Source organism: Artemia franciscana, chromosome 15 (assembly GCF_032884065.1).
Source record: "Artemia franciscana chromosome 15, ASM3288406v1, whole genome shotgun sequence".
Taxonomy (NCBI): Eukaryota; Metazoa; Arthropoda; class Branchiopoda; order Anostraca; family Artemiidae; genus Artemia; species Artemia franciscana.
In genome coordinates, this window is record NC_088877.1 from 34,021,087 (window position 1) to 34,048,168 (window position 27,082).

General features: G+C 35.0%; 1 protein-coding gene across 2 annotated transcripts in view; it reads right to left on the reverse strand.

The window, feature by feature from the left end:
- The window catches only part of LOC136036395 (cyclic AMP-dependent transcription factor ATF-6 alpha-like), an 80,382-nt gene that overhangs the window by 31,365 nt on the left and 21,935 nt on the right, over window positions 1-27,082 (reverse strand). The window contains exons 4-10 of one of the 2 annotated variants that reach the window (XM_065718583.1): window positions 22,401-22,513; window positions 18,156-18,297; window positions 15,794-16,143; window positions 11,841-12,121; window positions 8,945-9,151; window positions 3,937-4,319; window positions 86-1,778 (exon numbers count right to left, since the gene is read on the reverse strand). In XM_065718583.1, the coding sequence (XP_065574655.1) occupies window positions 1,591-1,778; window positions 3,937-4,319; window positions 8,945-9,151; window positions 11,841-12,121; window positions 15,794-16,143; window positions 18,156-18,297; window positions 22,401-22,513 (1,664 nt within the window). In that variant the 3' untranslated portion in view covers window positions 86-1,590. Of the gene's footprint in view, window positions 1-85; window positions 1,779-3,936; window positions 4,320-8,944; window positions 9,152-11,840; window positions 12,122-15,793; window positions 16,144-18,155; window positions 18,298-22,400; window positions 22,514-27,082 lie in introns of those variants that run through there. The other variant, XM_065718582.1, reaches the window with a different exon arrangement.

Below are 27,082 nucleotides of genomic sequence, written 5' to 3' on the forward strand. Positions count from 1 at the left end.
CAATTTATATTAAGAATTAAACTTGTGCCAACTAAAGCCAGTTTTGATGGACAAAAACGAGTGCCTAATCAACATAGCTGATCCGTAAATTTTCGCAAGCCTGTAATTTCAGGTTCTTAAAATTTAGCCTGAAACCGTGGAGAGAAAGATAAGAAATTTCAGTACGAAGTAACATTTCTTTTTTAATTCAAAGAAAATTTATTCTAGCATGCTTGTTATCTTTTATAATTGCGCTTACTTTATAATTGACAAAGAAAACATTTATCTGAGTCTAGTATGAAGTGATGCGTAAACAGTTTCTTTTCTTTTTTCACTTACCTTTAAGTCCTAGTCAAAATGAGATTCTACCAACACCAAGATTTAGCTAGTGTTAATTCGAACCAATCAAAGTTTTTCCTAGAATTTTCAGCCAACCAGAAAAATCAGGGAAAACTGATTGCCTCAAATTGAGGCTAGCTGAACCTTAGTATTAGTAAAATTTCTTTGTGAATCGGCCTTAAGCAACATACCTTAGCATGTTTGTTTACAGACACTAACAGTAAAAGCCAATCTATTTCCGACTAATATCATTTCAAATATTAATTAGATTTTTCTAGAAAATAGAAATTTAGTAGCAACTAGAAATTAATTTCAGCATGCTTGTTTTCATACAACAAAGATAAAAAACACTCAATATTTTACAGTTGTGAAAACAAACATTTACTTCACTGTAGAAGAAAAGAAAGACATCAACCATTCACGCTCGGCCTCGGCCTCAAAGTCCTTTCACGTGTGCTTAGTTAGACATTAATTTTAGCAATGTTCACTTAATACAAAAGGTTATACAAGAAGAAGCAACTTATAACTGACTAATTATGCCTAGACAGTAATGTCTCTCTAAACATGCCTGTGAATTGGTCTTGCGATGATACGGTACCGTAAAAATTATTTTGTGAGCTTCCAATCGGCTGAAAGTCACAAAGACAAAGAAACGCATTAGTGAATTATCCCAGGGGATTAGCCATCATCTAGATCTTTTGAGAATTTGTGGTTTGAGTAAAAATACAGTGAAATTCTACGTCGCTTTTGTCGGCGAGCATGTGCCAATCAAAAAAGTTACATCACAGGAAACTCCCAACGCGACCAAATTGCTCAGATGATGAATCCTCTGAGCTTATTTTTAGTATTGTTCAAGCAGGTAAGCCAGAGAAGTTTTAGGGATTGCCATTTCCTGAATTTTTAAAAGAGAGTTTTGCTCTGTTTAATCGAAAAACAAAATTCTCACTTTCTGATGAAATAAGTTTTATTAAAACCGAATATCTCTATCTCCGGCCTACAACACGAGAAGTTAAATGGGTTTTCCAAGATTTCCATGAAAGTAAGTATCGGCTATTAGTTTTCTATCATTTATCCGGATCTCTTACCTATGCCCTGTAGGTTATGGCGAGATCACCCAATTGATTCTAAATAGTTGGCAACACAAACTGACAAAACTTTCTAATGGACAAGAGAGATTAAACTATTCAAGTACCGTATCACCTTAAGCAACACAGTCGCTTTGACCTTCAAGTTACATGAAAAGTCTCCGATTCAGTGAAAACTAATATTGACTTATTTATATTCTTTTTCTTCACTGGACCGTTTTCTTGACTTTGCTTTCACTTTTGAGCTGCTTGAATCCATCCGACTCGAATTTAGAGAAGAAACAACGCTTTCCTGTACGTGAAGTAAGCGAGTGTTTGTCACTTCGCAGTCTATTTGCATCATTGCTACATGATTGGCAGGTGGCATCATACTTTCTAGAAAGAGAAACGGTGAGTTTAACACAATGAATAATGAACATAGAAAAAAACGGTGTACTCAAGGTAAACACAATAATTTCTAGGATACACACAATCCCAAAAATAATAATTACTCACACGTCTAAAATACGTATCCCGTACATACATCTAATGGGAGTAACCTCTGTACTACAGTAAGCTATAGCTTTTGATTTGTATTGTGGTGAGATTTGCCACGTTCTAAGATGTGCCGAAGAAGCGGCCGTTCCAGTTTGGAAAATCTGCATTGGACTAAGTCCCCAATCGATCAAAACACACAAAACTCTCCGAAGCGTGCTCCCGTGCCAGGTTTTGGTCTTCTATCTTGAGAGATAATAATCGTCCTAGGTCGGGTGTTTTGAATGATATTCGGCTCTATACAAAAAACTCTTCGCAAGTGAGCTAGTTCGTCACCGTACACGCATTGTTTACATCCTTGAATACTCCCAAGGCTTCTGAAATCTCCCTAGGTTGAGAATCCATTTTTCAAATGAAGTTTTCGTCTAAAAATAAATCCAAACTTGATGAATTTCTATCTATTTACCCAGAGTCTTACTATGTTGTTACAATGCAAGCCATAATAACGGCAGTCTCCAAGCTGAAACAGGAAGCTTCGTTTGGTATGGTATAGATAATATTAGTGCACTACATGGTATGCATGGAATCCCTTTGCTCATGCCACACCTAGGATTCCTCATGCAGATGATTTTCGATACCTTTACATTACCGTCGTCTTTTTGAATTGGTGATCTCACTCCTGTCCCCAAGAAAGGCAAATCTAACATTCAGTGTTCGCCTTTTAGGGCTATAACAATCCCAGCTGCATTCTGTAGACTGTTTAGCTGTTTTGTCTTGATGAGTTAAAGGATAAATGTAGCATTCCGCCATACCAATTTGGGTTTCACAATAAAATAGAGTGCGTTGATGCCCTTAGTGTTGCAGTTAATATCCTAATGGAAGCTGAATTGGTCCAAGGTAGTCTTCTTTCAGCAGCAGACGATATTGGACGTGCATTAAACTTATTAGTACACGGAGCCATGCTCCTTCATACGGCAAAAAGAGGCGTCCATCCCTCTGTTAGTCGCACCTTGAAAAAGCTATACTCGCGGCTAAAAGTACGCATTAAATTTACAAATCGATTTAAGCTACCGTTTTCCAATTGATCTAATCTAACACGGGCTCCGAGAAATAGACTTTTTTACCTCAGTAGCCTACCGAATGATCTGATTAGTTTTATTTCTGTTTATAAATGTACGCGTCAAGGTGCTGTCACTTCGCCCAATCTTTTTAACACGGTGTCTCGGCCAGATTCAACTAATAATTATAATAGTTCAGCCCTAACACTATTGCTCGTCATATTTCTAAGTTTTCCAAAAGAGCCAAAAACAGACAAACTACATTATACCTATAGAAAAATATGGATAATTTTTTAGACCAGAAACGCTAAAAAGAAAAAAAAGTCAAAGCGATCAAAAAAAGAAAAAGGCAACAACATTTTATGATAATTTAGATATTTTCTGTCTAATTAAGTGGAAAACGAACCTAAAAGGAAAGTTAAATGCTAGAAACAAGCATGGAATAGGATAAAGAAGAGGGTGTAAAATGCCTGCACAAACAAAAGGGTGGATGAATTCCCCCCTCCAAAAAAGAACCACAAAGGTTACTTCCGACACTGGTTAAGGATGGGGTCTTGAGCGGTTGAACCCTCCTGTATCTCAGCATTTGTATTTTCTCAGAATTTCGCAAAGCCTCCATAAAATCCATTTGTTTTGCTCATAGCTGAATTATCCCTAAGCGTAATATCAGCTCCATTGAAAAATCTTATGTACGTGTTTGAGGCTCCCTCCACCCTTACCACGGAAAAATCAAGACAAGAATATTGAAATTGGATAGAAGATATATTTGTCGCAGATTCATCAGCTTCACTCATCAGTTTGCGATAGCTCTTCATAGTCTAACTCCCCGTAAGATCTTAACTACGTATGTACCCCTCGGCTGCCCAAATCAAAGCATATTATGTGCCACAATCAAGTTTTTAGCAATTGCAGTTTGAGCTTAAACTAAGGAGAAAATGAAGATAGGACCACTTATTGTCAATTACAATGACAAAAATAATAGCAGCACAAAATAAACTCACCATCAAGGGCCATGGCAGGCAATACTAAGGACATCTTGGGTCTCATTGTACTATTCTGGGAAGAGGCAGGTACCAGGAGATGATCCGGTGAGAAAGAAACCACATAATACGTATCATCTCGTCTTTCTATTGAATTCATAAAAGTAATGACTTTCTCATGCCTCATATGCCAGCGATTATTAACTTCCAGATTATCCTTTGGTACCAGATCTTTTTTAACAGAAGGGATGATGTAGTTAATTCCTTTTGGTTCTTTTCTCTTTTCTATACTTCTTAGTCTGGATGAAAGAAATGGACTTAGCGATACAACAGTTTCTTTCTTAGTTGGTTTTGTATCTTTGGGTTGTTTCTTCGTAAATAAATCGGAGAGATCAGAATTTAGCCTGAAAAATATAAAAAATTAAACACTCATACACGACCCGTCATGACACTCAAACAGTTGGTTTGAGTTTTGTTTGGTAATACGGGACCCATAGATCAAAGATTTCTGTACCAACGCACAACGCAGGGCCGATACAGAGACCTTAGTAGTCAAGAAGCGCCGTTAATCTGATTACTTACTTACTTAAAGATTAAATCAAGAGTAACTTATTCCTTAATTATTGGTTATTGATATATTTCTTTTCGCTTTCTTTTTGTATCTGTATTTTTTGCCAGATTCATCTGAGAAATAGAAAAACCACTTTTACAACCATCCATCTTCTTTAATTTCAAACAACTAGGCTTCAATCTTAAGTCTGATTAGTAAACTATCTAGTTCTTGAAAATTAAGCAATGTTCAAGTCGGTAAATACGAACGGGATAAACAAATGGTGCCGCATCGAGCATAATTTTGATTTTATCCATACATGCGATAAATGTGCAACTCGGGATTACTCGTACCCCCTCGGGATACGTTCAACTCTGGAAGTCATACATGACTTCCAGTAGGAATTGCTCAGGGCTTGCTCAACCCTCGACGTGACACTTGCATGCTTGGTATCATGACGTTATTTCACTTTTTTTTGCTATTCCTTGTTCATATTTTTCAGGTTTTTATTTAGCTTCTTGCTCGTGGTCTTAAACTAGAGTTGCAAAAAAAAAAATATTCGTGTTTGTAGCTTTAATAGCGTCTTAGTTCGCTCTGAACGAACAAACAGACAAACAATTGTACACCTGATTTTATATACAAGGTCTATAGTTGTCAAACAGCTTCATGTTCAGCCTGAATTACAATCTCAAATTTTCAAAACGTATAAAGGATATCAGAGTATAGAATAAAAACGGTTTTTATTAGCTCAACTTCAATTTGAAGGATTTAATATTAACTTGACCTCATAAATCCCTTGGAGACGAGACACAGTGGACAATTTTTGGCGACAACCGACCAAAAATTGACAGGGTTACTCTTCACCGTTGCTTTGAGAGGGTCTTCCTATTTTAGTTTTTGTGGTTGTTTTAAGGTTTGATTTTTATATTATCTTTTGGATTTATATTGCTATTTTTTTTATTATTCTACACTGAAAACGGTCAAATGAAGGTCTTGACCGAAATGTTCGCATTATTATCTGCGTTTTCTTTTCACTGGCTGTTATTATCATCGTTTCTCTCTTCTTCACAGTTTTTATCATTTCGTCATGATAAGTCAGTGTGGTCTCAGAAATTATCTAGCTTCACTTACCTAGGTAGTATTATTAGTAAAGACAGTAGAAGCAGTGAAGATGTTAAACGTAGAATAGCCAAGGCCAAAGTTGTTGTGTCACAGTTAAAAAATGTGTAAAAATAAAGTTACTCGAATTAGCGAGAGTAGATTGTCGATAAATCTGCTCATTTTAGGGTTCAAAGTTACTCTTTACTTTTATAATACAGTCGACTCTCGCTAATTCGAGTAACTTTATTAATGTATTATAGACTTGACATATCAATACTTGACTTTCAAATGTAAATAATAAATTTAGTTTATAGGAAATAGACACCTGAACATTAACCAAATCTAATAATAAAAATATGTTTAAAAAAAATTAATAAATATTAAAGTTGAGACGGTGCACCAACTCTCACCCCAAATGAGGATTTTCCTGGTGGTGTTTACGATCCCCTATCCAGCTCTCTCACCCTTATGCCACAAAATGAAATAAATAATTTCTGAAACCACACTGGCTAATCATGACGAAACACAAAATCGCAAGGAAAAGTAGAACGAGGACAATAAACAGCTAGTGAAAAAATTGAAAATTAAGCAGATATTTCGGAAAGGCCTCCGCCTGACTGTCCTCAGTGCAGAAATGACTGATACAAATATAAAAACGCCAAACCTTAAAACAAAACACGAAACTAAAATATGATGACTCTTTCTTAGTAACTTGACCGAAATATTTACATAAGTTTCAATTTTTTCACTGGCTGTTTATTGTCCTCATTCTTCTTTTCTTTGCGATTTTGTGTTTTGTCAAAAATGAAATCTTGGATATATAAGTAAGGGTAATCCTTTTCATCAAAAATAGAAATAAACTAAAGATAACCTATCAAAAGTTTATTTTAACTTTGGATGGAAATAGATACGCAGATTAAGTCGCAGAGAAGAAAAAATATATTTTTATGTACCAATTCATAAACGAAGAAAGTTACAATTCCTGACTGCAACCAGAATCCAACCGTGGCATCCTTAATTGTAACGCTAAGCTCTTACCGCAGCGCTGTAACAAGGCTCGAGAATATTCATAGTTTAAATTATAGTTTAATGGGGATCATCACTTAAATTTTAGGTTATATTAAGCTTCCTAGATGTAATTTATATAGTGTTCATTGTTGTAAATTCTCTTGCGTTGAGCTGAAATTCTCTTTTTTTGATTAAGAAATAATATATATGTAAAATGGTTGACCACATCTCGTTTATGCCCTCGGAAAGAATAGCGCACAAACGAAACTTGCATAATTTTTGTGGGAAGTTCCTTTTCTGATATAAACGATACAATACCCAAAGAATAATACCATTTGTTTCCCAAACACTTTTCACTAGCATAATGGTCAATACAGTGACAATCATGCCCCTGCACTCGTTTAGTTTATGAAAATAAACTAAAAATATCCAAATATTCGGGGTCATGCCCGAAATCATTATAGATATTCTTTTATATGTGCGAAAGAAATAAAGACATCTTTTCTTCTTTTTCTGCGTTTCTTGCGTTTTTAGCCGAAAATTTCATTTTACAAAACCTTTAGAGATTTGTTTTTTATGTGACTTTTTCTTTCATTTTCTCCTTCTTTTTTTAGTTTTCAGCATAATATATCGATTCGTGTCATGAAACGTTTATAGACATTCTTTACATAGTTAAATTTTTGCTATTCCCCTCTATTATTTTTTTTGTCAAATAGTTCGGTTCATGTCTTTGTAGTTGTGATTTTTTTGTGAGTTTTCAGATATGATTTTTCTTCAGTTTCTCTATCTTTTTTTCTTTTTTAGCTAAATAATAAGTCCAAAAACCTTTTTACATATTTTCTTCCTGGGTTTTATTGTTTCTCACACTTTTTTTCTTTCTCAACTTTTTATGATATTTTCTTGTATACTTCAGCTTGTTTTTGTGTCCATTGATAAATGTTCCCAGATGTGAAGACGAAATATTCAGGAATTATTTTTATCTTGTTTTCCACCCTCTTGATAAAAGGTTTTACCATTTAGTTTAAAATTTGCATTTTATTTTTAAATAGAAAGGAAGTATGGTATAAGCAGGGGCAAAATTTGCGATGAGGCAGAGGGAAACTGCCCCCCCCCCTGGCCCCGGGTTGCCCCCCACCTCAGTTTGCCCCTCCCCCACTGAAATTTAGTTTTTGCAAAAAAAAATCTTATCAAAACTATCATAAGCATTTGTAATTCAAGCATCCCGAGAAACGGGTCAGTTTTGTTTAGCATATTTTTGCTTTTATGATAATATATGGCTCATTTTCCAGTTTTCACTGTCATCTTCACTTGATTTGGAATATTGTTTCCAAATTTACATACGCACCCCCTCCCCGGGATTTTAGCGAAATTAGGCCAATGGGTATAAGAAATGATTTAAATAATATTTATAAGTTTAAAATAGAACGAAAATGTAAAATTTAGGAGCTTTTTAATAATTTCAGTAAATGTTAATGATAATTTCAATAGTTTTTCAATAAGAAACTCACAAATTATTTATTCCGAACGATTGGTAAAGAATTTTCTGTCTTTATGGCATCATCAATGAAAATTATATAGATTATAATTTTTATAATCTATATAATTATATAGAAATATAATTCTATATAATTATATAGAAAATTATGTATAGAAATCATGTTAAGATAATAGAGAACATAACAATCAACAACAACTTTTTAGTTCCCATCTAGCAAACTTCCACGGGAGCTTTAAATGCATTATTTTTTATTACTTATTATTTAATTTATCGTTTCTTAAGGAAATTTATTTTAGGCAAAGAAAAGGAAACACAGTACTTCTTGATCAATGACTATACTGGATATATTTTTTTTTGGAAAGAGGGGGGGGGGGAGGAAGGATGATGGCAAATTTGGAGAAAGGGGTCTAACTAAAATTTTGATCATCCTGAGTATACTATAAATATGAACAGAAAATTAATAAAAGACAATAAAAGTTTTTCAAATGAAAGTAAAGAGTGAATATTAAGACTTAATACAAACAAATTATCCCGTGTTAGTTGGCTGCCCTCTCCTCAACACCTCGCTCTTTACGCTAAAGTAAATTTTTGAAGATAAATTTCCAGAAATTGGGAAGATTTTTTGTCCCAATTCTTTAAGAACAGCTACTCAAACACAAATGCCATTTAATTGGAACTGTTTTTAAGGCACTATTAACATTCTAGATGAATTTGCATTAATGTAATACCAATTTTACAAAATCAAACAAAACCTACGTCAGGCGCAATCAAAGACATGAATTAATTTAAGCAACTAATGCACTCAAACCACTGGAGTTGGTAGGGGTCACCCTGAAAAATTCAAGTCAGCCAAAGAAACTTCGATTACAAACCTCAACGATTCGGTCGTGTTTATCAACATCGGGCAAACAGGTGGTAGAAAATTAAGATCATTTGTGAAATTTGTCAGGTACTCGTTTGCACTTGGATAGATATCCTCGTCTGAAATGGATCGAAGCGACCTTCCAAAAGATCGATGGACAGGAATGTTCAACGTGGATTCTTCCAACGGTTTTGTGCTTGATGTCCAAGGAATTCCTCTAGAATAAAAAAATACAATTTAATGTTTCAATCACCAAATTAATTAACTTCATAATGAAAATATTGGGGAAAAGTGACTTCTCCGTCCCAAAATGTAAAAGTACCATATAAATAAGCAATTTTTGGCTACAGGAGAGTTTTTAAGCAATGGAGCGCCGCCTTTCCAAATTCATTCAAATAGTACGTACTTGACACGAGGCATAATAAATAAAATACTAGTTATTCCTTCAACCACCAAAAGTTCATAAAGGAAGCACAGGGAAAAGAGAGATTATTATGACCCCCTACTCCCAAAACTTGACCACAAAATAAAATTTGTCTGGCTAGAAAAGAGCTTTTACATACTGCAGCCCCCCGCCACCCCAATTTTTTAAGGGAATGTTTATGCCTGATGTACGGTCGTCCAAAGGATTTGTACTGGACACCTAAAGTGTTATTAATGTTTTTACTAACTGTTATTAATCAAATTTATTAACTTCATAAGATCAGCATTAACATTAGGGGATAAGTGAGGTAAAATTGACTCCCAAATCCCAAAATGTGGAAATGCCATAAAAATGTTACTCTTTGTCAGAGAAGAACTTTGAGATAGTCCCCCCGCCCCACCCCCTAAAAAATGGCATGATCCTCAAATTGAAGTCCTATGAACAATCCTGTACTCAATAGCACATAATCCTTAAAATTGATGTAAAATTCTCTTTCGAAACCAGATATACAAATAAATTTTTCTTTCGAAACCAGATATGCAAATAGATTTGTACTGGAATAAAGGTTCAAAAATAAACTGCGAAGATTAGTGCTGCCCTTCAAAACTGAAATTAGACAAACTTATCACATGGCCCTTGTTTTTTCTTTAACTAATTCAAATTCAAGTAAAGCCTTTTCCTATAACTGAAACATCCTTCAGTTTCAAAAATGTAATCAATATCTCTACACTTAGGCTTCGCCGTATCTGAAGCCAACTCAAACCATTTTGGATAGTGTCCATTCCTTCTACAAGATCGGCATACGTGAATCTCTATTAAAGAGATAAATACAACATGGGTTAATTTCAAAGTAGGAAATATGCATCAGTCGAAAAATACTTGTCAGTGTAGATAACTTCAAAAGGGATACCACTAGAGGGGGCTTCCTTTAAGCACGTAAACAGACAAGGCGTGGGGGGGGGGACTTGACGTGAAAAGCTGGGACAATATATGTGGAGACATTATCTACAATTGCACAGATAGCTTCCTATATTTCCCTTGCGATAACACAAGTATATCTGCCTCTTTTTCACTTTACTATTAGCATTTCTTATAATTTCCAGGTTATTTTCCTATTTACGTTTATTTTTTGGAGTTGTGAGATTAATCCCAAAGTGGGAAATTTGGGATTGTAGGGTAAACTATTTTACCTGTTTTGTGTCCTCCCATGCAGTTTCTAACTCACATACTCATACATTTTCATTTCCCAATGAAACTTCCTTCTAAGTTGCTTAAAAATGTCTTGAATTTCTTTCCTAGTGACCGTCTACGATCCTAGTGTAGCCCTCCCCTGTCCCTGGCAGTTTCAACTCTCAACCTAGACTCCCAAGCCGGTTAATCTCGATGAGTTTTTCCAACTTGCTTCCGATTGAGCACCTTTTCTTCTTAGTGACAGCTTACCACCCTACACCACCTATAAGAGTAAGCCTCCGGACTTTGAAGCTAGTCAGCAAAATAAAAGGGTTGACAGCGTACTGACCTAGTCACGGTAAATACCTACCCTGACAATTTTCTTTTATCAGAGTTCTGTCATATTTCCTGTAATTCCTTCCTAGAGACGATCTGCTGTCTTAGATCAAGACTCCAGAAGTTGAAACAGATCAATGAAGAAGCGAATTAAGGTTGACACCACACTCACCTAGTTACGGTGGATGACAGCAAAAAAAACTGCTTCAAAGCCTGTATTAGTGACAGCTCATCACCCTTTTAGAATATGTCTTCGCGTTATGATAGGCTTATGCTGCCCGTATGAAAAAAAAAAAAAAAAAAAAAAAAAAAAGAGAGCTATGAATTTGTATATAGTCTAATAGGGTGACACTAATAGTCCTAGAGATATTTTCCCAGTATATCAAAATAAGAATGCGGTTATTATAATGTTTAGTACAGAAGAGGGGACAAATTAGACACTTACAAAAATATAAACACTTTTTACTTACCAGATTTCACATTAAATTAACAAATAATAAAATTATTATTAGAATGAATTCAATAAAAAAGTTTGAAGCACAGGAATTTTTTGTTGCAAACAGAAATTGTAATAAAACACACACGGAGACTCAGTGCAGCACACATGGCAAGCAAAACTGAGCAAAGTGTATAAAACACATAATAAGGTCTGGGACCTGGGATTAACGAACAATGAGAATTCACTAAAAAAAATCAAATAAAAAACCTGGAAAAATTTGGGGGAGGGGAAATGTGTTTTTCAAACTCTGGTGGGAGGGGCAAACTTGTCATTTATTTCACGAAAAATACCAAAAGGGGAATTTTCAATGAATTTCCTCCAATTTTTTTTTCAAAATCGAGGGGGGAATCCCCTCGCCAATTAATGCCACTGAATTAATCCCACGGCATCACCAAGCTAGACGAGCAGTTCAAAACTCCCACCGATGACACCCTTTTGAGAGCAGAAGCCTATTGTTTATTATGATTAAACTTATACCCTAAAGAAATAAGGTTCCAAGAGAGAAGTATTGATATTCCAAAAAACGCAGTGACTTTCTTGGGGTTAACATTGAAATATCCAGACTTGACAAGATACTGCTGCTCTTGAAGCTCAGAGAGCCTCTCTTTTAACAGACGATTTTCTTCCTCCAGGTCTTCGTTTATTTTTGCTAGTCGACTAATTTCTTGCTCCAAATTATCCATGTATTCTTTCTTCTTTTTTCTAGAAAGACTCGCAGCCTCCCTGTTTCGGATCATTCTTTGCTGTCGTCTTGCAGCCTGCAAAATCAGAAAAAAAAAAAAGAAAATATATAGTGTTATAATGTGACACGGTGGCGTGAATTGACATGGTGTATCACGGAGGGTCGGCTTGCGAAAAAACATGAACCATTGGATTTAATATATGATTTTTAACAGTAACATATCCAAAAAATCTCTTAGGAATGACAATGGGTGCCAGGGGGCCAGTCATGGTTGGGCACGGCTATGTGAATTGACATGGTGTATCACGGATAGCTGGCTCGCGAAAAACATGAATCAATGGATTAAATGCATGATTTTTACAGGAAACTCCCCCTTCTAATACCCCCTCATAATATAGGAAAAACACGAATCAATGGATTAAATGCATGATATTTAACAGGAAAATACATGGAAAATGTCTTAGGAATGATGAGTGGGAGGGGTGCTAGAGGGTGCCAGAAGGCCATTTAGAAGGCACACACAGATAACAGGGCAGGGTGCTTCATTTAGTTAATCTTGTGATTTTGTGATCTTGTGATTCTTCATTTAGTCTTGTGAAAGCAATCCCACTCTCAAAGAAATTTAGCCCAGGGTGAAAGTTAATTGTTCGAAATCATGATGTCCTCTGATGTCAAGGAGAGTTTTCTAAATTTAGTTTTTTCGTCACACTTTATTATGCATCTAGAACCAGGCAGAATAGTCACAATCACAAAGTCATTCCGCTCAAATTTTTTGCACTTTAATTTCTCACTGACATATTTTAAGATCTGGATGGCATGCTGCCTTTCGGATATTTCGGTGGACCGCAAAATATAAAGTTTCTAGCTGAAACAATCAAAATTGCAACGGTATTACAGGTCAATTTTTTTTATTATACTTTTTTTCGAAGACCAGTTTTTCAAATCTGAATAGTCTTTCGAATATTTTCAGAAAACTATCGAGTTATTAGCTTGAAAAGTCAAAGTTGCAACGCCATCCCAGGTCATTTTTTTCTATTATACTCTTTTCAAAAACAGATTTTTCAAATAGGAACAGCATTGTCTTTCGGATATTTTCGATATCATTTCTACAAAATATCAAGTTTTTAGCCTGAACAGTCAAAGTTGCAACGCCATCCCAGGTCAATTTGTTTCTATTATATTCTTTTCGAAAACAAGTTTTCCAAATCGGAATAGCATCGTCTTTCGGATCCTTTCGAAATCGTTTTTACAAAATATCAAGTTATCAGCTTGAACAATCAAAGTTGCAACGCCATCCCAGGTCTTTTTTTTTTATTATACTCTTTTCGAAGACAAGTTTTTCAAATCTGAATAGCATCGTCTTACGGATCCTTTCGAAATCGTTTCTACAAAATATCAAGTTTTTAGTCAGTCAAAGTTGCAACGCCATTCCAGGTGAATTTTTTTTCTATTATACTCTTTTCGATGACAAATTTTTCATATCGGAATAGCACCGAATTTCAGATATTTCTAAAATCATTTCTACGGAATATTAGGTTTCCAGCTTTGACAAGTTAAGTGTTCTGCAAATTATTCCTCGCACCCTTGTTTCTAGCTAAATTAGTCTTAGACCCCCTTCCCTTAATAAGAAAGTTTACTTGATGACAACAAAATTTATTTTCTAGTTCAAAATCAAGCCCAGGGTAAAAATTAGAAATCGTCGGTTTTGAACTTTGGATGTCCATACGCTATTTCACACTAGCAATTAGGATCTGTCTTGGATCATACTTGAATTACGAAAGAGAACTCCCTCCCCTCCCTCTAGAAATACCGAATTAGTGGCCAAAGCCAAAGAGTTTAAAAGACTGATAATAGAGAAAACTTCAGAGTCCAATTCTGTATACAGAGAGAGGGATATATGGAGTTTGACCCCCCCCCCAAAAAAATACTTATTTTTATCCAACTTTTAATAACTCAACAAAAAAGTATATAAACACATTTTTTCATTGATTTTTAATTTTCATTTGCCCCCCCCCCAACAAAATCCTGGATACGGTCTTGTCTGCACTCTGAAATAGGTTTAATAAAAATTAAAAACTACAAATACTACTAACAATACAGCATTGTCCAACAGAACTAAAATAAAACCCACTTAATTTCAGCACGTCAAAATTTGGCTGAAAGTCTAAGTTCATTTGAATTGAAACTGAAAATTTCTGAAAATAGGCATAATCAATTCTTTTTAAGTCTTTTAAATTTATTATAATACAGTTATACGTAGTATCCAGTTTATGCAAAGAACAAATATATATCTTTTGAGTCATTTTGGCAAACGTGGCTCTTATTTCTTCGACCAGATTTAAAACTAAGAGTAAAAAAGGATCTACAAAATAAATACAACGAATATTATTGTTAACATTTGTCTATTATTATGGTTTTATTGTATCACTGTTCTATCTAATTATTTACCGTATTGTTTATTTTTGTTTAGGCTTTTAAGCATTGAGTTTTATTTCTCTTTCTTTTTTCTTGCTAAGAGACTCTTTGCCCACCAGATTCTCAGACTTTCAGTATTTTGCCAAAGTAACTTCAGTGGCAAGCAACCAAGGAGACAAACGACACTCACAACTATGGACTAGCAGAGAAAACATAATTGAGTTATACAAAGATTATGGAAACTTAAAGGAGGATGATCATGAATGCACACCACTACTTATATACCTGGTTCGTTAAAAACTATATTAAGGAGACAGGTAAAATTGTAGAAACAATAAAAAAATTAAATGTATCCACAAAGATTTTATGTACTCTTGGATTTGGAATACTCTTGGATACGTACTCTCCAACGCTTTGAAATACACTGCACGAGTATCCCAACTAAAATTGTGCCAAAAGATGTTAATTTGTACTATCATACAGTAGGTTAAAAACTTGCAGCTCATATTACTTGATAATACTAGTACTATCGGCTAGATTTCGTCTTCTCAACTTCATTCTTAATTGATTTCTATGGGCCTTCTCAGCTTAACACAATGGCAGCCTAAAAACACTTTTAGAAGAAGGTTTCAATAAAACTTTCTGAAAGTTTGTAGACCTCACAAGTTGTTGGGAAAATTAAGTTAATTCAACAGAAGTATTCTGATTATATTGCTAAAGAATTCAGGTTGAAAAACATAAACATAATGCAACTGAAACATTACAAAAAAGATGCAAGAGATATTTTTGTACTAGCTGGTCATTTTCTCCCGTGTCTTCTTGTCGCCCAGCCTTTCCATACACTACAAAGACTTTACGTAAAGAGGGCTCTATTTTAAAGAAGACAAATGACAGATTTAAGAAGGGTGCTGTCATTAAATGGGTACCCAGGGACCAGAGAGGCAATAAGCGAAATAAGAAATAGGTTGACATAATATCGATAACAATGAAAAAGATTATAAAGGTTCAATAAAATAAATTGTTTATTAGAACAAAATTAGTGGAATCCCCCTTCAAGTTTGTTAAAGTACCACCATTAAAGAAACATGGGTTCTCCGTCGAGTCCCCAAGGCAGTACGTTCAAAGACTCTTAGGAGAAAGTGTAACGTTTGATTCGCACGCACAATTAAGGAAAATCCTGCACCATCTGCAAAAATTTGAATTTTTTTTACACCATTATGTTTACTTTTATTAAGCCTTCCCTTAAAACAGAGAAATCTAAGAAACTTCATTTGTGGCAACATATCCCTAATAATCCGAGAACATATGCAGTAAAATCAGTTTGGAAACTCACCTCGGCGTTAGGAGCTGAATGAGACGGAGTACCGACCATGGAATTTGCAAAAGGAAACAGGGGTTTCGGTGCAATGGGCAATGTTGTTTTGTGGGTAGAAATGGCACAACTGGGTTCTAGTTTCACACGAACTGGCTGATCCGCCGTTACAAGTCCACTTGTAACAAGGTTGCCAATAACTTCTGTTTTTACAAGGACTGGTTTGGCAGATTTAGGTTTTGAAATGGGGACCTTGACAGCTGATGCATTTTTGACTAAAACGGTTCTAGGTTTAAAGGCAGCATTTTCACTGGAAGTTTGAACTGACTTGGTGGTAGCAACACTTTTTCCATTTTTCACATTTACCGTACCTGAGGAGAAATAAATTTGAAGAGCTCTATTAAAACCTAATATTTTCCCTGAAAACGTAAAGGCTAGTATTAAAAATAACGAGTAGAAATAAACCAAAATGATAATTTCACAGAAATTATAATAAATAAATGTGGTGTTGCCACACCCCATCCCCCAGTAAAGTGACATTTGCACTTTACTGGCTATATATTTAATTATCCCTTTCCCTCTTTTCTCTAGATATTTTTATAAATGTAAGTAATTGCAGGAGCACTACCTTATTCCCTGTGAAAAAAAGAAGAAATAGGTCAACTTTTTTTGACGCAATACTTTACATTAGGTATCCTTTTCCCAGACCACACTACCTTTCTATGACGAATAAACAAACGTTCAAATGGGAATAAGTCCATTGCAACTGTTGCGAATGTTGCTCGAGAACTGCCACTGTTGCTTCTCTTGTAACCGCAGATTTCGTTAACGATTCGATATGATCACCACTATCGTTTTTCTTCTAATCACTGATTTCTTTGCTTATTATTTTCATTTGGGATCCGTTGGGATACTTGTTGTCACATGTGTTCTAGCCGCAGATCTCGTTGCAATTCAGTTTTGTCCACCACTACCTCAGGCATTGTCCATGCCTTTTGCCTCAGCTGTTCAGATCATTAAGATCATGTGTAATTTCACATGACGTCATAGATACCGAAAAATCTTCTTTCCAGCTTTTCCCCAATAGTTATACTTTGGCTTTAATTACGTTGTTATATAAATTAGTAACAACCAGGAATGTTCCAATGCGTATACCCTCTGAAATATCTAAATTACACATTGAAGATTTTTCCTGTTTCTTGTTCCGTGCCTTTTTTTTCAGCTGTTCAGCCATTTGCCATCTTGTGTAATTTTTTATGCGTCATTAATACTAAAAACAGTAAAACCACCCTTGGGGGAAAATGATGTAATTTATGCTATTGGAATGTAAATAAATATGACATAAATCATATGTATTTTTTTCCAAAAATAAGGTTCTAAACGACTTTTCTCAAACTCGTGACATGTGGCCAGAAAATCCTAGGGGGCCAATTCTACAAGAAAGTTATATGGAGTCGCTTTCAAGTTATACATACATAGATACATATACAGATACTCGTTTAAAGAGATTAGGTATTCAATATATCTTTCATATATACCATGGATATATCAACAAGTACTGTACTTATACTTGGAGCAGGATCAGATGTTTTCTGCCTCACTTGGAATCTGATATTCATATTTTTTCTAGGAATTTGTTTCACAGTAAGCTCCCCAAACTCATGGAATTTGGGCCACTTATAGCCACTCCATCCTTCAGCTATTTCTACTACAACCTGCTGTAATCGTTCCAACCAATGGGATTTTCAAGTTTTCTGGCTTTCCCTTTTTTATATTTTTTCAGCCCATTTACCATGATCAACTAGATCTTACTATGGTGAACTTTAAAGTAACTGCTGGTATATGCACAAAAACAGAACAGAAAGTACAAGCTTACTTTTAATTTGAGAGCAATGAAAGATTTACACTTTCGTTTGCTGATGAGTTGAATCAAAATCTGATGAGTTAAAATTAAAATCTACCATAAGCATTCCATAGTTAGTTAAATCATTAAATGCAATAAAAAATTATTTATCTTCAAATGAAATAATTGTCCAAAAAACGTAAACATCGACGTTAAAACTTAAAACAGAAATAAATTATCTAAGTTATGCCTGCAAATTCAAGTTCATATAGGGACATAATAAGCAAAAACATGAGAAATAAAAGCAGAAAAGAAGATATATGATGCAAAATTCAGAATTAGAATGGACAAACCGCTTACCATCAGAAGTGACAGTTCGGATTTTCAAAGGACATGCATTTTATCCTAAGAAAAAATTTCAACATGATCTTTTTTTCTTTCGTAAAGATTTGGGCGGTTAGGATTTCTTTTAATAAACAGACTTGCTTAGGCAGGCACAAAATACAAAACTCAATGAATTGGAAGGAATATATTACTTACCATCAGGGGAGATAGTTAGGATTTTCACAGGACTTGGTTCAGAAACAAAATTCTTGGAATCTTGATAATCCACCGTGTTGGGTAGGGTAGCTTTTAACGATGTGCACTCATTTGAATCAGCATTAAAACTAAACGCCTCAGCCTAAAATAAAACATTAAAATATAAGATGCATACAAAACCATGCCATAACCTTAGTTTTCACATTAACGATTTGCGGAAAACCGCATTTCAAACGACGCATTTATTTTACAGAAAAAATACACAAAATACTCTGGAAATCGGAAGCGGCATATGAAAAAATCTCGATTACTCTAGCACATGAGTATCAACACATCTGCTTCAGTCAAACTTCTATTATTGCAATAAAATAAGTAGAAAAAACCAAAAAAATTGCTAAGAAATGTCACATGTGTCAGTTTCTTTTAAATGAAGTCCATTTTTTAGCAATCAGCTATTCAGTTGATTCCTTAACAAGATTTCTCTCAAGCGTCAGAAAACTTATGAATTTACATTTTTCGCGAAATACTGGTAAAAATTGTCCACAATATTCAAAATCACCACAGTTTACGGCAAAACGCAGTATATGCAAACTTATGGATAGATGTTTTGTCCCTTATCAACTGGATTGGGAAATAGAACGCTTTAAAAACAATTCATCTTCAATAGTTTACTTGGCTTTGACTGAATAAGACCGCATACGAATAACTGAAGGCAATTCAAAATGACATTGAACTAACACTTATCCCAGCACAAACATCTTGAATTTGCAGCGTTGCCACTTTATTAATCTAGCATAAGTAAAACAATTGCTATAATAACACACAGCGACAATTAGCTTCGTCGGTTAGGGTTGATATTAAGGATGTTCTGTAACTGGATCAGGCATTCAAACTAAACACCTCTGTCTAAAATGGGAAATAGTCCACTACAGTTTTGTTCCTTGTCAATCCAACCACAAACGGAAAGCTTTAAAAACAATTAATTTGTTAGGCAATGTTTGTGGTGCGTTCCGAAACGCACCCGAACTGAAACATTTAAAAGTGTCAATTAAATTAAAGCAGTTGAATTTACTTACTGGTTCGGTTTTCATGCAACTGAACCCCAAAAAAAACTCAACCCTTACTCAACAGAACTTCCCATTCAACTCAATCCTCATTTAACTTATCCCCATATAATTTAACACCAATTCAATTCAAACCCTTTACGGGATTGCAATCCCATAGACAAGGAGCTGCAGTCAGTCAAAAGAAATAAATCCCCGTGTTCGAAATCCCCTTCAATTCTATAAGGGATTTTCCCCTTGCGCAGAAATTAGTCAAAACAACCTCGCTCCCCGCAATTAGAATCGTGGTCTTGATCCTGCATTCAAAGCTCATGTTAAGCATCTCTGTCTAAAATAAAATGTAATCTTAAAATGTAAGATGCGTATTCACATCTGTCATAGATGCTTTGTTTCTTATCATTCGATCTAGAAAGCGGAAAGCTTTAAAAATAAATAATTTTTTATCAGTTTACTTAGGTCGCCTTCAGGAATCTAATTAAAGCAACTACAACTAATTATTCGTTAATATCATCATCTTAAAATGACACATACCATTTATTCAACCCCTTATATCAGCCAAAGTATAGTTCTTTCTAGACTTATAGTACAAAGAATTTACTTTTTATTATCTGGTAATTTGGAATACAAATAATAATGAATAACTAAAGAAAGCTGTGCTCTTGAACGCACCCTTAGCTGACGATAATGATAATTCATTAGTTATAATTAATGATAATTATGGTCTTCACCCCTTAGACTTACTAAGCCAGCAAAAAAATTGAAGATCAATTTCAAAATGAGACTGAATTACACTAATACTTAACCCCTTACAAAAACTTGTGTAGTCTGCAATATTGCCACTTTATTAGAATATAACTTATTATTTGTTCAACAGAAAAAATGTTTTAGGGAGAAGATTACTACCTCCGAAAAAATTCTCTGACGCATTGGGATTGGCTAAGCGTGCATAACTCGTGTTTTCACTACAAAACATCCTTTGGTAATTTTTGCATTATTAGAAAGCTCTATATGACCTCCACAATCCATACATTTATCACTATTTTTCTTACAGGAGAAAGTAGGAATTATCGCAGAACAGTTTCTAAATTTTGGCAACAAGGAAACTGGTAGAAGTTTATCTTCTTCACAAGCCTGAAACTACTATAAAGTAGTGGTTGTAGTCTCCAAAAGCTCGCTTTAACCTCCTTCTTAAGATATTTTTTTAGTTAAGGCAACATTGAAAAAATTAAAACAAAAGACTAATGGCATACTTTGACGTATACCATTATTACCATATTCCTTTAGAGTTTTTTTTTTAGTTAGGCTATCTTTGAAAAATTGAAGGAAAAGACCACATTGCCTTTCTATGACGAACAAATAAACGTTCAAATGGGAATAAGTCCATTTGTTATACTGTCTAATAAATGGACCTATCCCCATTTGAACGTATTTGTTAACTTTACAAGACGCACCAAAAAATTGTTTATTTTCCTTTTTTTTTTTACTTTTTTACAAGCGAGACAAAATTTTGGGAGAGGGGAATTCGAACTCGGCGTCCCTCTTTCTAGATACAACCATGTCTAACGGCATAACTTCATTGACTAAAATAAGATTTTACATTGCAAATATGGAAGAAAATGGGAAAATGTTTGGCAGAAACTTTCTTAATAGTCTGTAATTAGATATTGCAATTTTCTTTAGATATTGAATACATAATAAGCCTTCAGGTAGTGTAAAATTCTAACCTATCTTCCCCTCCTCCTTGGAATAGTGATATTAGAACAGTTCATAAATTTAGTGTTCCAGATGTAAAGGTAGTCTAAAAAAAAAAAAAAAAAAAAAAAAAAAAAAAAAAAAAAAAAAAAAAAAAAAAAAAAAAAAACTGGATTTCAGCCGCTTCTTGGGTGGGGCATTTAACTTTATCTGAATTATTAAAAAGCGGGAAAGTGTTTTAAAAGAGAATAATAAAAACAATAAAATCCCCCCTCAAAAAACAAAAGTGCAATAATTACCCCCGCCAAATCAAGATAGTAACAAAATAAAATATACAATCGTAAAAATAAACATTCAGTTACTTCGGGTAAAAACCATGAATGACAAAATTTTATATAGCCGCCTTCGAAGGATTGTTCTGAATTTCAGCCACTTCTTGGGTGGCTCTTTACTTTATCAGAATTCTTAAAAAGCAGGAAATTGTTTAAGAAAAAAAAATGAAGACATCTAAAATAAAAAAAATCGAATGTACAATAGCAACTCCCCTCCCAAATTAAGACAGTAACAAAATAAAATATACACTAATAAAACAATAAAAAGAAAATATTCAGTTTCTTCGGGTAAAAACCATGAATAACAAATGTACGATTTGAGTTACCGCTGTCACTCACAAAAAGTATCTTTCTAGATTTTAGTTCACTTTTGCATGGTGGGTCAGTTCGGAATCCGATCTTTTGTTAAATTGTATAACTACTACTAGTTATAACAGCTCGTTGTAGCATCACAAACCTGAAGCCAATACAACCCCGCACACTCCTTTGACACCATCTATTCAAAGCCACACTCTATACATCCTGCCGTAAAATTCGAATTTCTTTCAAAAAATTACCTATTTTTATGGTAAGTTCATAAAAAAACTCTTAATAGGACTGTGAAAAGTCCAAATAAGAATTATTTTTTTGAACTTTTCATGAAAATAGACCTAATCTACTTTTGTGAGCTTTTCACAGAAATAGATTTAGTCTACTTTTGTTGAATTTTCACAGAGACAGCTCATTTTTTTAACAACCTTTTCATATGAACTCTTCCAATCTCATTTCATAGACGACTTGCTCTCTGTTTGGTCAAAGATGGACCACATATATTGTCAAAGATGGACCACATATATTGTACTATCATATATCTGCAAATGCAATTGAACCCTTCAGCTCTTGAGTTTGTTCTTCCCTATACACCACCCCCCTGCTCTGTCGTTGAACCATAATTACCGCATTTTAATAACTACAGTCACCTATATTTCCCATTACATTAGTTCAATATAGTTACAGGGTAACGTTAGTTACAGCGTTTATTTTGCTCTCTGGGACAGCAGAATTTTCAAGATTACTCAACTCTACAATAGGCTTTTGTAAGAACAAAACGAACACACTTTGACTTTGCTATCAATAGTTTCCAATCAATTTATTTATAATTAAAATGAGCTAAATACCTCTGATAGAAAATCCATACACAAATCACTTGGCTCCGATTTCGGGGTTGTGCTCCCACTTGAATTATCGAAAAACATAATTCCTGAGTCTGGCGAAGACCTTTCATCTTTCACTGGAAGTATTTATAAATTTAGGCAGTATTCATGAATGGTCAATCAGCACAAGATAGGCGCACTTCTAAACTCAAAGGAAGGGGGTTGCCGGTGGTTATTTAATTGGGAGGGGAACACCAAAAAAAGATCATTTTCAGGCATGCATCCCGAACATTACGTTTAAGGCTAAACTTAATACAGAGCCCTCTGTATCTGAGTCTTAAAATTTATGAGGGGGAGGAGTTTAAAATCATCTTATATGACTTGTTGCTAGATTATCCGCATGTATTACTCTCCAAGGGGTTCTTTACCATAAAGAAAGAAAACGATCAAAAAAGGAGTTTTTAAACACTAAACGAAAATACTGAAAAAATACACAAAGCGAATATTTCGAGAGAACAACGGCCTCTCTTCTTCTGCGCGAACAAATAATATAGTCAAGGAAAATACCGAAGAAAAAAACAAAAAAAAAAAAAAACGCGGGAAGTCAACAAAACCAATGAAACAACAACCAAAAAAAATAAAAGATAAAAAGACAAAATATATAGAACTAAAATCAAATACCTAACAACCATAAAGTGCATCAACAGTTAATTGAATGAGTTAATTCTCATTCAGGATTCATTTATTTAAAACAGTTTTCATAGTATTGGCAAAAGCCTCAACCAAATTACGCTATTTCTTACAACACAGGAAAAAAACTAAGCATGATTGAACAACACACAAAAAATAAAATGCTAAGCATGATTAATGGCACAAAACGGAATAAAAGAATTGCTTTTCGGAGATTGCTGAAGAGAATTGTTGAACATCTATATCTAGACTTTGGCGTCAAACAGACAATGTTATCTGAGCATCAGGCCTTCCGGGCTCATTTGACAGATAGTATTGAGAAATTCTTGAGGACTGATGTACCTCACAAGGAAGTGTCTCATTTGATAGAAGTTGTTCGCAAATACTTGGAAATTGATCATTATCTCGCAAGGATTAAACCTAAGTAAGTTGACTTTAAAGTTAAATGACATTATGATTTCAAAGAATATACTTTGCTGGAGACACTATGAATGTGCTGTATCAAACAGTTTATGGATTTCCGGCATGATTTGAAAAACGATCAGAAATTAAATAATAGGCCTTTTATAAATGAAAGCAAGGAGAATTTTCCATCCAGAATAGCCCGCACGAAATTTTCACCGAGAGTGGAATTGTTTATGATGAAACTTCTGAGGAATTTTTCATCGAGAATGATGGGAATTTTCCATGGCGGTGCGGAGGCGGATTTCCGACATTATTTTTGAAAAAAGATTAGAGTTAAAAACAAGTTTTTTAACCTGAAAGAAAGGAATGACATTAAAACTTAAATGATTCAGTTTATGAAGGAGGCTAACTCCTCCTCTATGACTTACTCATTACACTAAAGTTTGACTTCCAGCACTACACTATACTAGTGAAGATTCTTGGCTCCAAAAAATCCATACCTTTTCCTGCTATATATGAACTTCGAGTTTAGAATAGCTGGGGCAAAAACAAAAGAAACTAGACCCACGTTGCCTGAGCAACGTGAAGTGTTGCGGCAACCTTTGTCCGGCTTCGCCCAATAAAGTGTTGCGAGAGCAACACTTTGGTTTTGTTTCTTTGCTATCGGTTAAACACTGAAGATGTCAGCCTATCGAAGCTTTTAAAACGTTATGTTCAAAGCAGAACGCGATCAGTAATCACAAAATCAAAGGCTATTCCTCAGCGTTGAAAAAACAACAATAACAAAAGAATATCGAAAGAAGAAACTAAATTGACTTTGCAGCCAGTTGAACTTTATCCTTTTCAATCGTAGACATCCTGACGGATGAAAGCTTAGAACAATATCTTATATAATCCAGTTGGTATTATAAAGCTAGCTGTAACTTTTCAGGATCAAAATACCATAAATGACACCATTAATTATGAAGAAACTACTATGACATATTTTTTATCAGCTCATCACGAGCTAACGATAATACCGAAAGAAGGGACTAAATTGACTTTGCAGCCAGTTGAACGTCATCCTTATCAATCATAGACATCGTGACGGATGAAAACTTGAAACAGCATCTTATATGATCTAGTTGGTATTATAAAGCTATCCGTAACTTTTCAGGATCAAAATACCATAGATGACACTCTATTAATTATCACGAAACTGCCTCGTTGTTTTACGTTATCGTTTGTACCCATTGCGTAAACACTTAATTCTAGGTTACAGTGAGTATGGGTAGGTTACACCAACTAGCAAAAGTTACAAACCCCTATTCACTGAAGATGATTGTAGCCTAACAGACAATAATTACTTACAAGTCCCCTACATGTCTTACCACTGGAACCAACTCGGTCTTACCATCAAATACACTGGAAACAAATAATAGGTACATCAAATAGCGAAATTTGCACCCCTCATTGCCAAAGATGATTACGAGCTAACAGTCGACCTTTTCTTACAAGTCCCCTATATGTCTCAAAATTGGTATCGGCCTATTTTTGGTTTCAGTGTGTACCTTACTACTGAAGCTGTCAACCCCTTGAAATTCTCAAACTGGTATATCTCATGAAGGAATTTTTGTACCAAAAAATTGATGACATATACTTTGGTCAGCTCATCACGAGCTATAATACCAAAAGAAGGGACTAAATTGACTTTGCAGCCAGTTGAACTTTATCCTTTTCAATCGTAGACATCGTGACGGATCAAGACTTGGAACAATATCTTACATAATCTAGTTGGTATTGTAAAGCTATCCGTAACTTTTCAGGATCAAAATACCATAGATGAAACTCTATTAATTATTACAAAACTGCCTCATTGTTTCACGTTATCGTTTGTACCCGTTGCGTAAAAACTTAATTCTATTTTACAATAAGTATGGGTACACCAACTAGCAAAAGTTACAACCCCCTCAGCGCTTTCATTGTTTTACATTATCGTTTGTACCCGTTGCGTAAACACTTAATTCTAGGTTACAGTGAGTATGGGTAGGCTATACCAACTAGCAAAAGTTACAATACCCCTCTTCACTGAAGATGATTGTAGCCTAACAGACGAATATTACTTACAAGTCCCCTGCATGTCTTACCACTGGAACCAAATCGGTCTTACCATCAAATACACCAGAAACAAATAGTAGGTTCACCAACTAGCCAAAGCTGCAAACGCCTTATAGCCGAAGATGATTATGGTCTAACAGCCGACTGTTGCTTACAAGTCCCCTACTTGTCTCACAATTGGTATCGGCCTATTTTTGGTTTCAGTGTGTACCCTACTAGTGAAGTTGTCAACCCCTCGAAACTTTCAAACTAGTATATCTCAGGAAGGAATTTTTGTACCAAAAAATGGATGCCATATACTTTGATCAGCTCATCAAGAGCAATTGATTGCCGTCGAAAAAACATTCTATCTGTCTTAGTTCAAAACTTGATTTTTTTGCCGTAAGCCAACTTTTTAACGTCACCACTTAGAAAGGAGCAAAGGATAAGCTCCAATTTCTTAAGCAATGACAGAACTTTTAAAGTTTAAGAGGTACATCTGATAACATTTCTCTATTTCAATCCCAAGTTCGAAAAAACAAATGATAAACCCAGCCGAAATCACGGCAGCACTTTCGGACCCGTGGGAAAATGCCGCTTTTTTGCTTCTGTAAATTTTTCTATTTATCACGCAAAGAAGATATATTGGCTGTGGGGCCGGGTAACTGCCGCATATATTTAACACTTATAGATTTTAGTCCATCTTCAATTTGAAAGTGGTGCCTGCTAGAACGAAGCTTTCCACTCGAAGCAGAAACAAGGTTTGATGAAACGAAAGCTTGGCTGCACAACTTCAGATACTCCTCTCTGACATAGGCTATATAACTCCACCTCACTTCGCACACCATAGTCTCTGGCTCGTGGACAAGCAAAAACCATCCTTTTTGGCCCCAGGCAAGAGTTCTGCGGAGCTTCCCACAATGTAATGCCATAGTCATCAATCCGGCCTGAGGTCCACACTTTCCGTAAAAACCGCACAGGTTAGATCCTTACCAGTTTCCAGGAATAAGCCAAGAATTGCGGCATAGAAAAAAAAACGAAAACAAAAAAAACGAGACAAAACCAAAGTGTTGCTCTCGCAACACAATGAAGCTCCACATTTCTGGAAGGAAATGGTTAAAACAAATGACCCTTTTAAAGAAGAAATGATAGATGCTCATAATTAGATACTTAACTTTCTCCTGGGATAGAGGCTCCATTTTATCGAAATAAAAAAACAAATGCAACACAATGTGGCCTCTTTTTCCAAAAGGATGATATTCTGAAGAAACTAGTAACCATCATGGTTACTGTGATTTGTGACATGGTTACTGATTCTGTGATAAGTGAGTCGGGGGGGGGGGGCAAGATGGAGTTTATGCCCACCCCAAGATTTGGTCCAAATGGCACCTCTGGAAACACGCATGTGCCTCCAAGGTCACAAATAGAATAATGCCTATTACTTGCCAATGAGTTTGGTTGAGATCCTACGACCCCTTTTGGAAGACGTCTTGACAATACTTATTCCAATGATATTTTCACAGTAAGGATCTAGC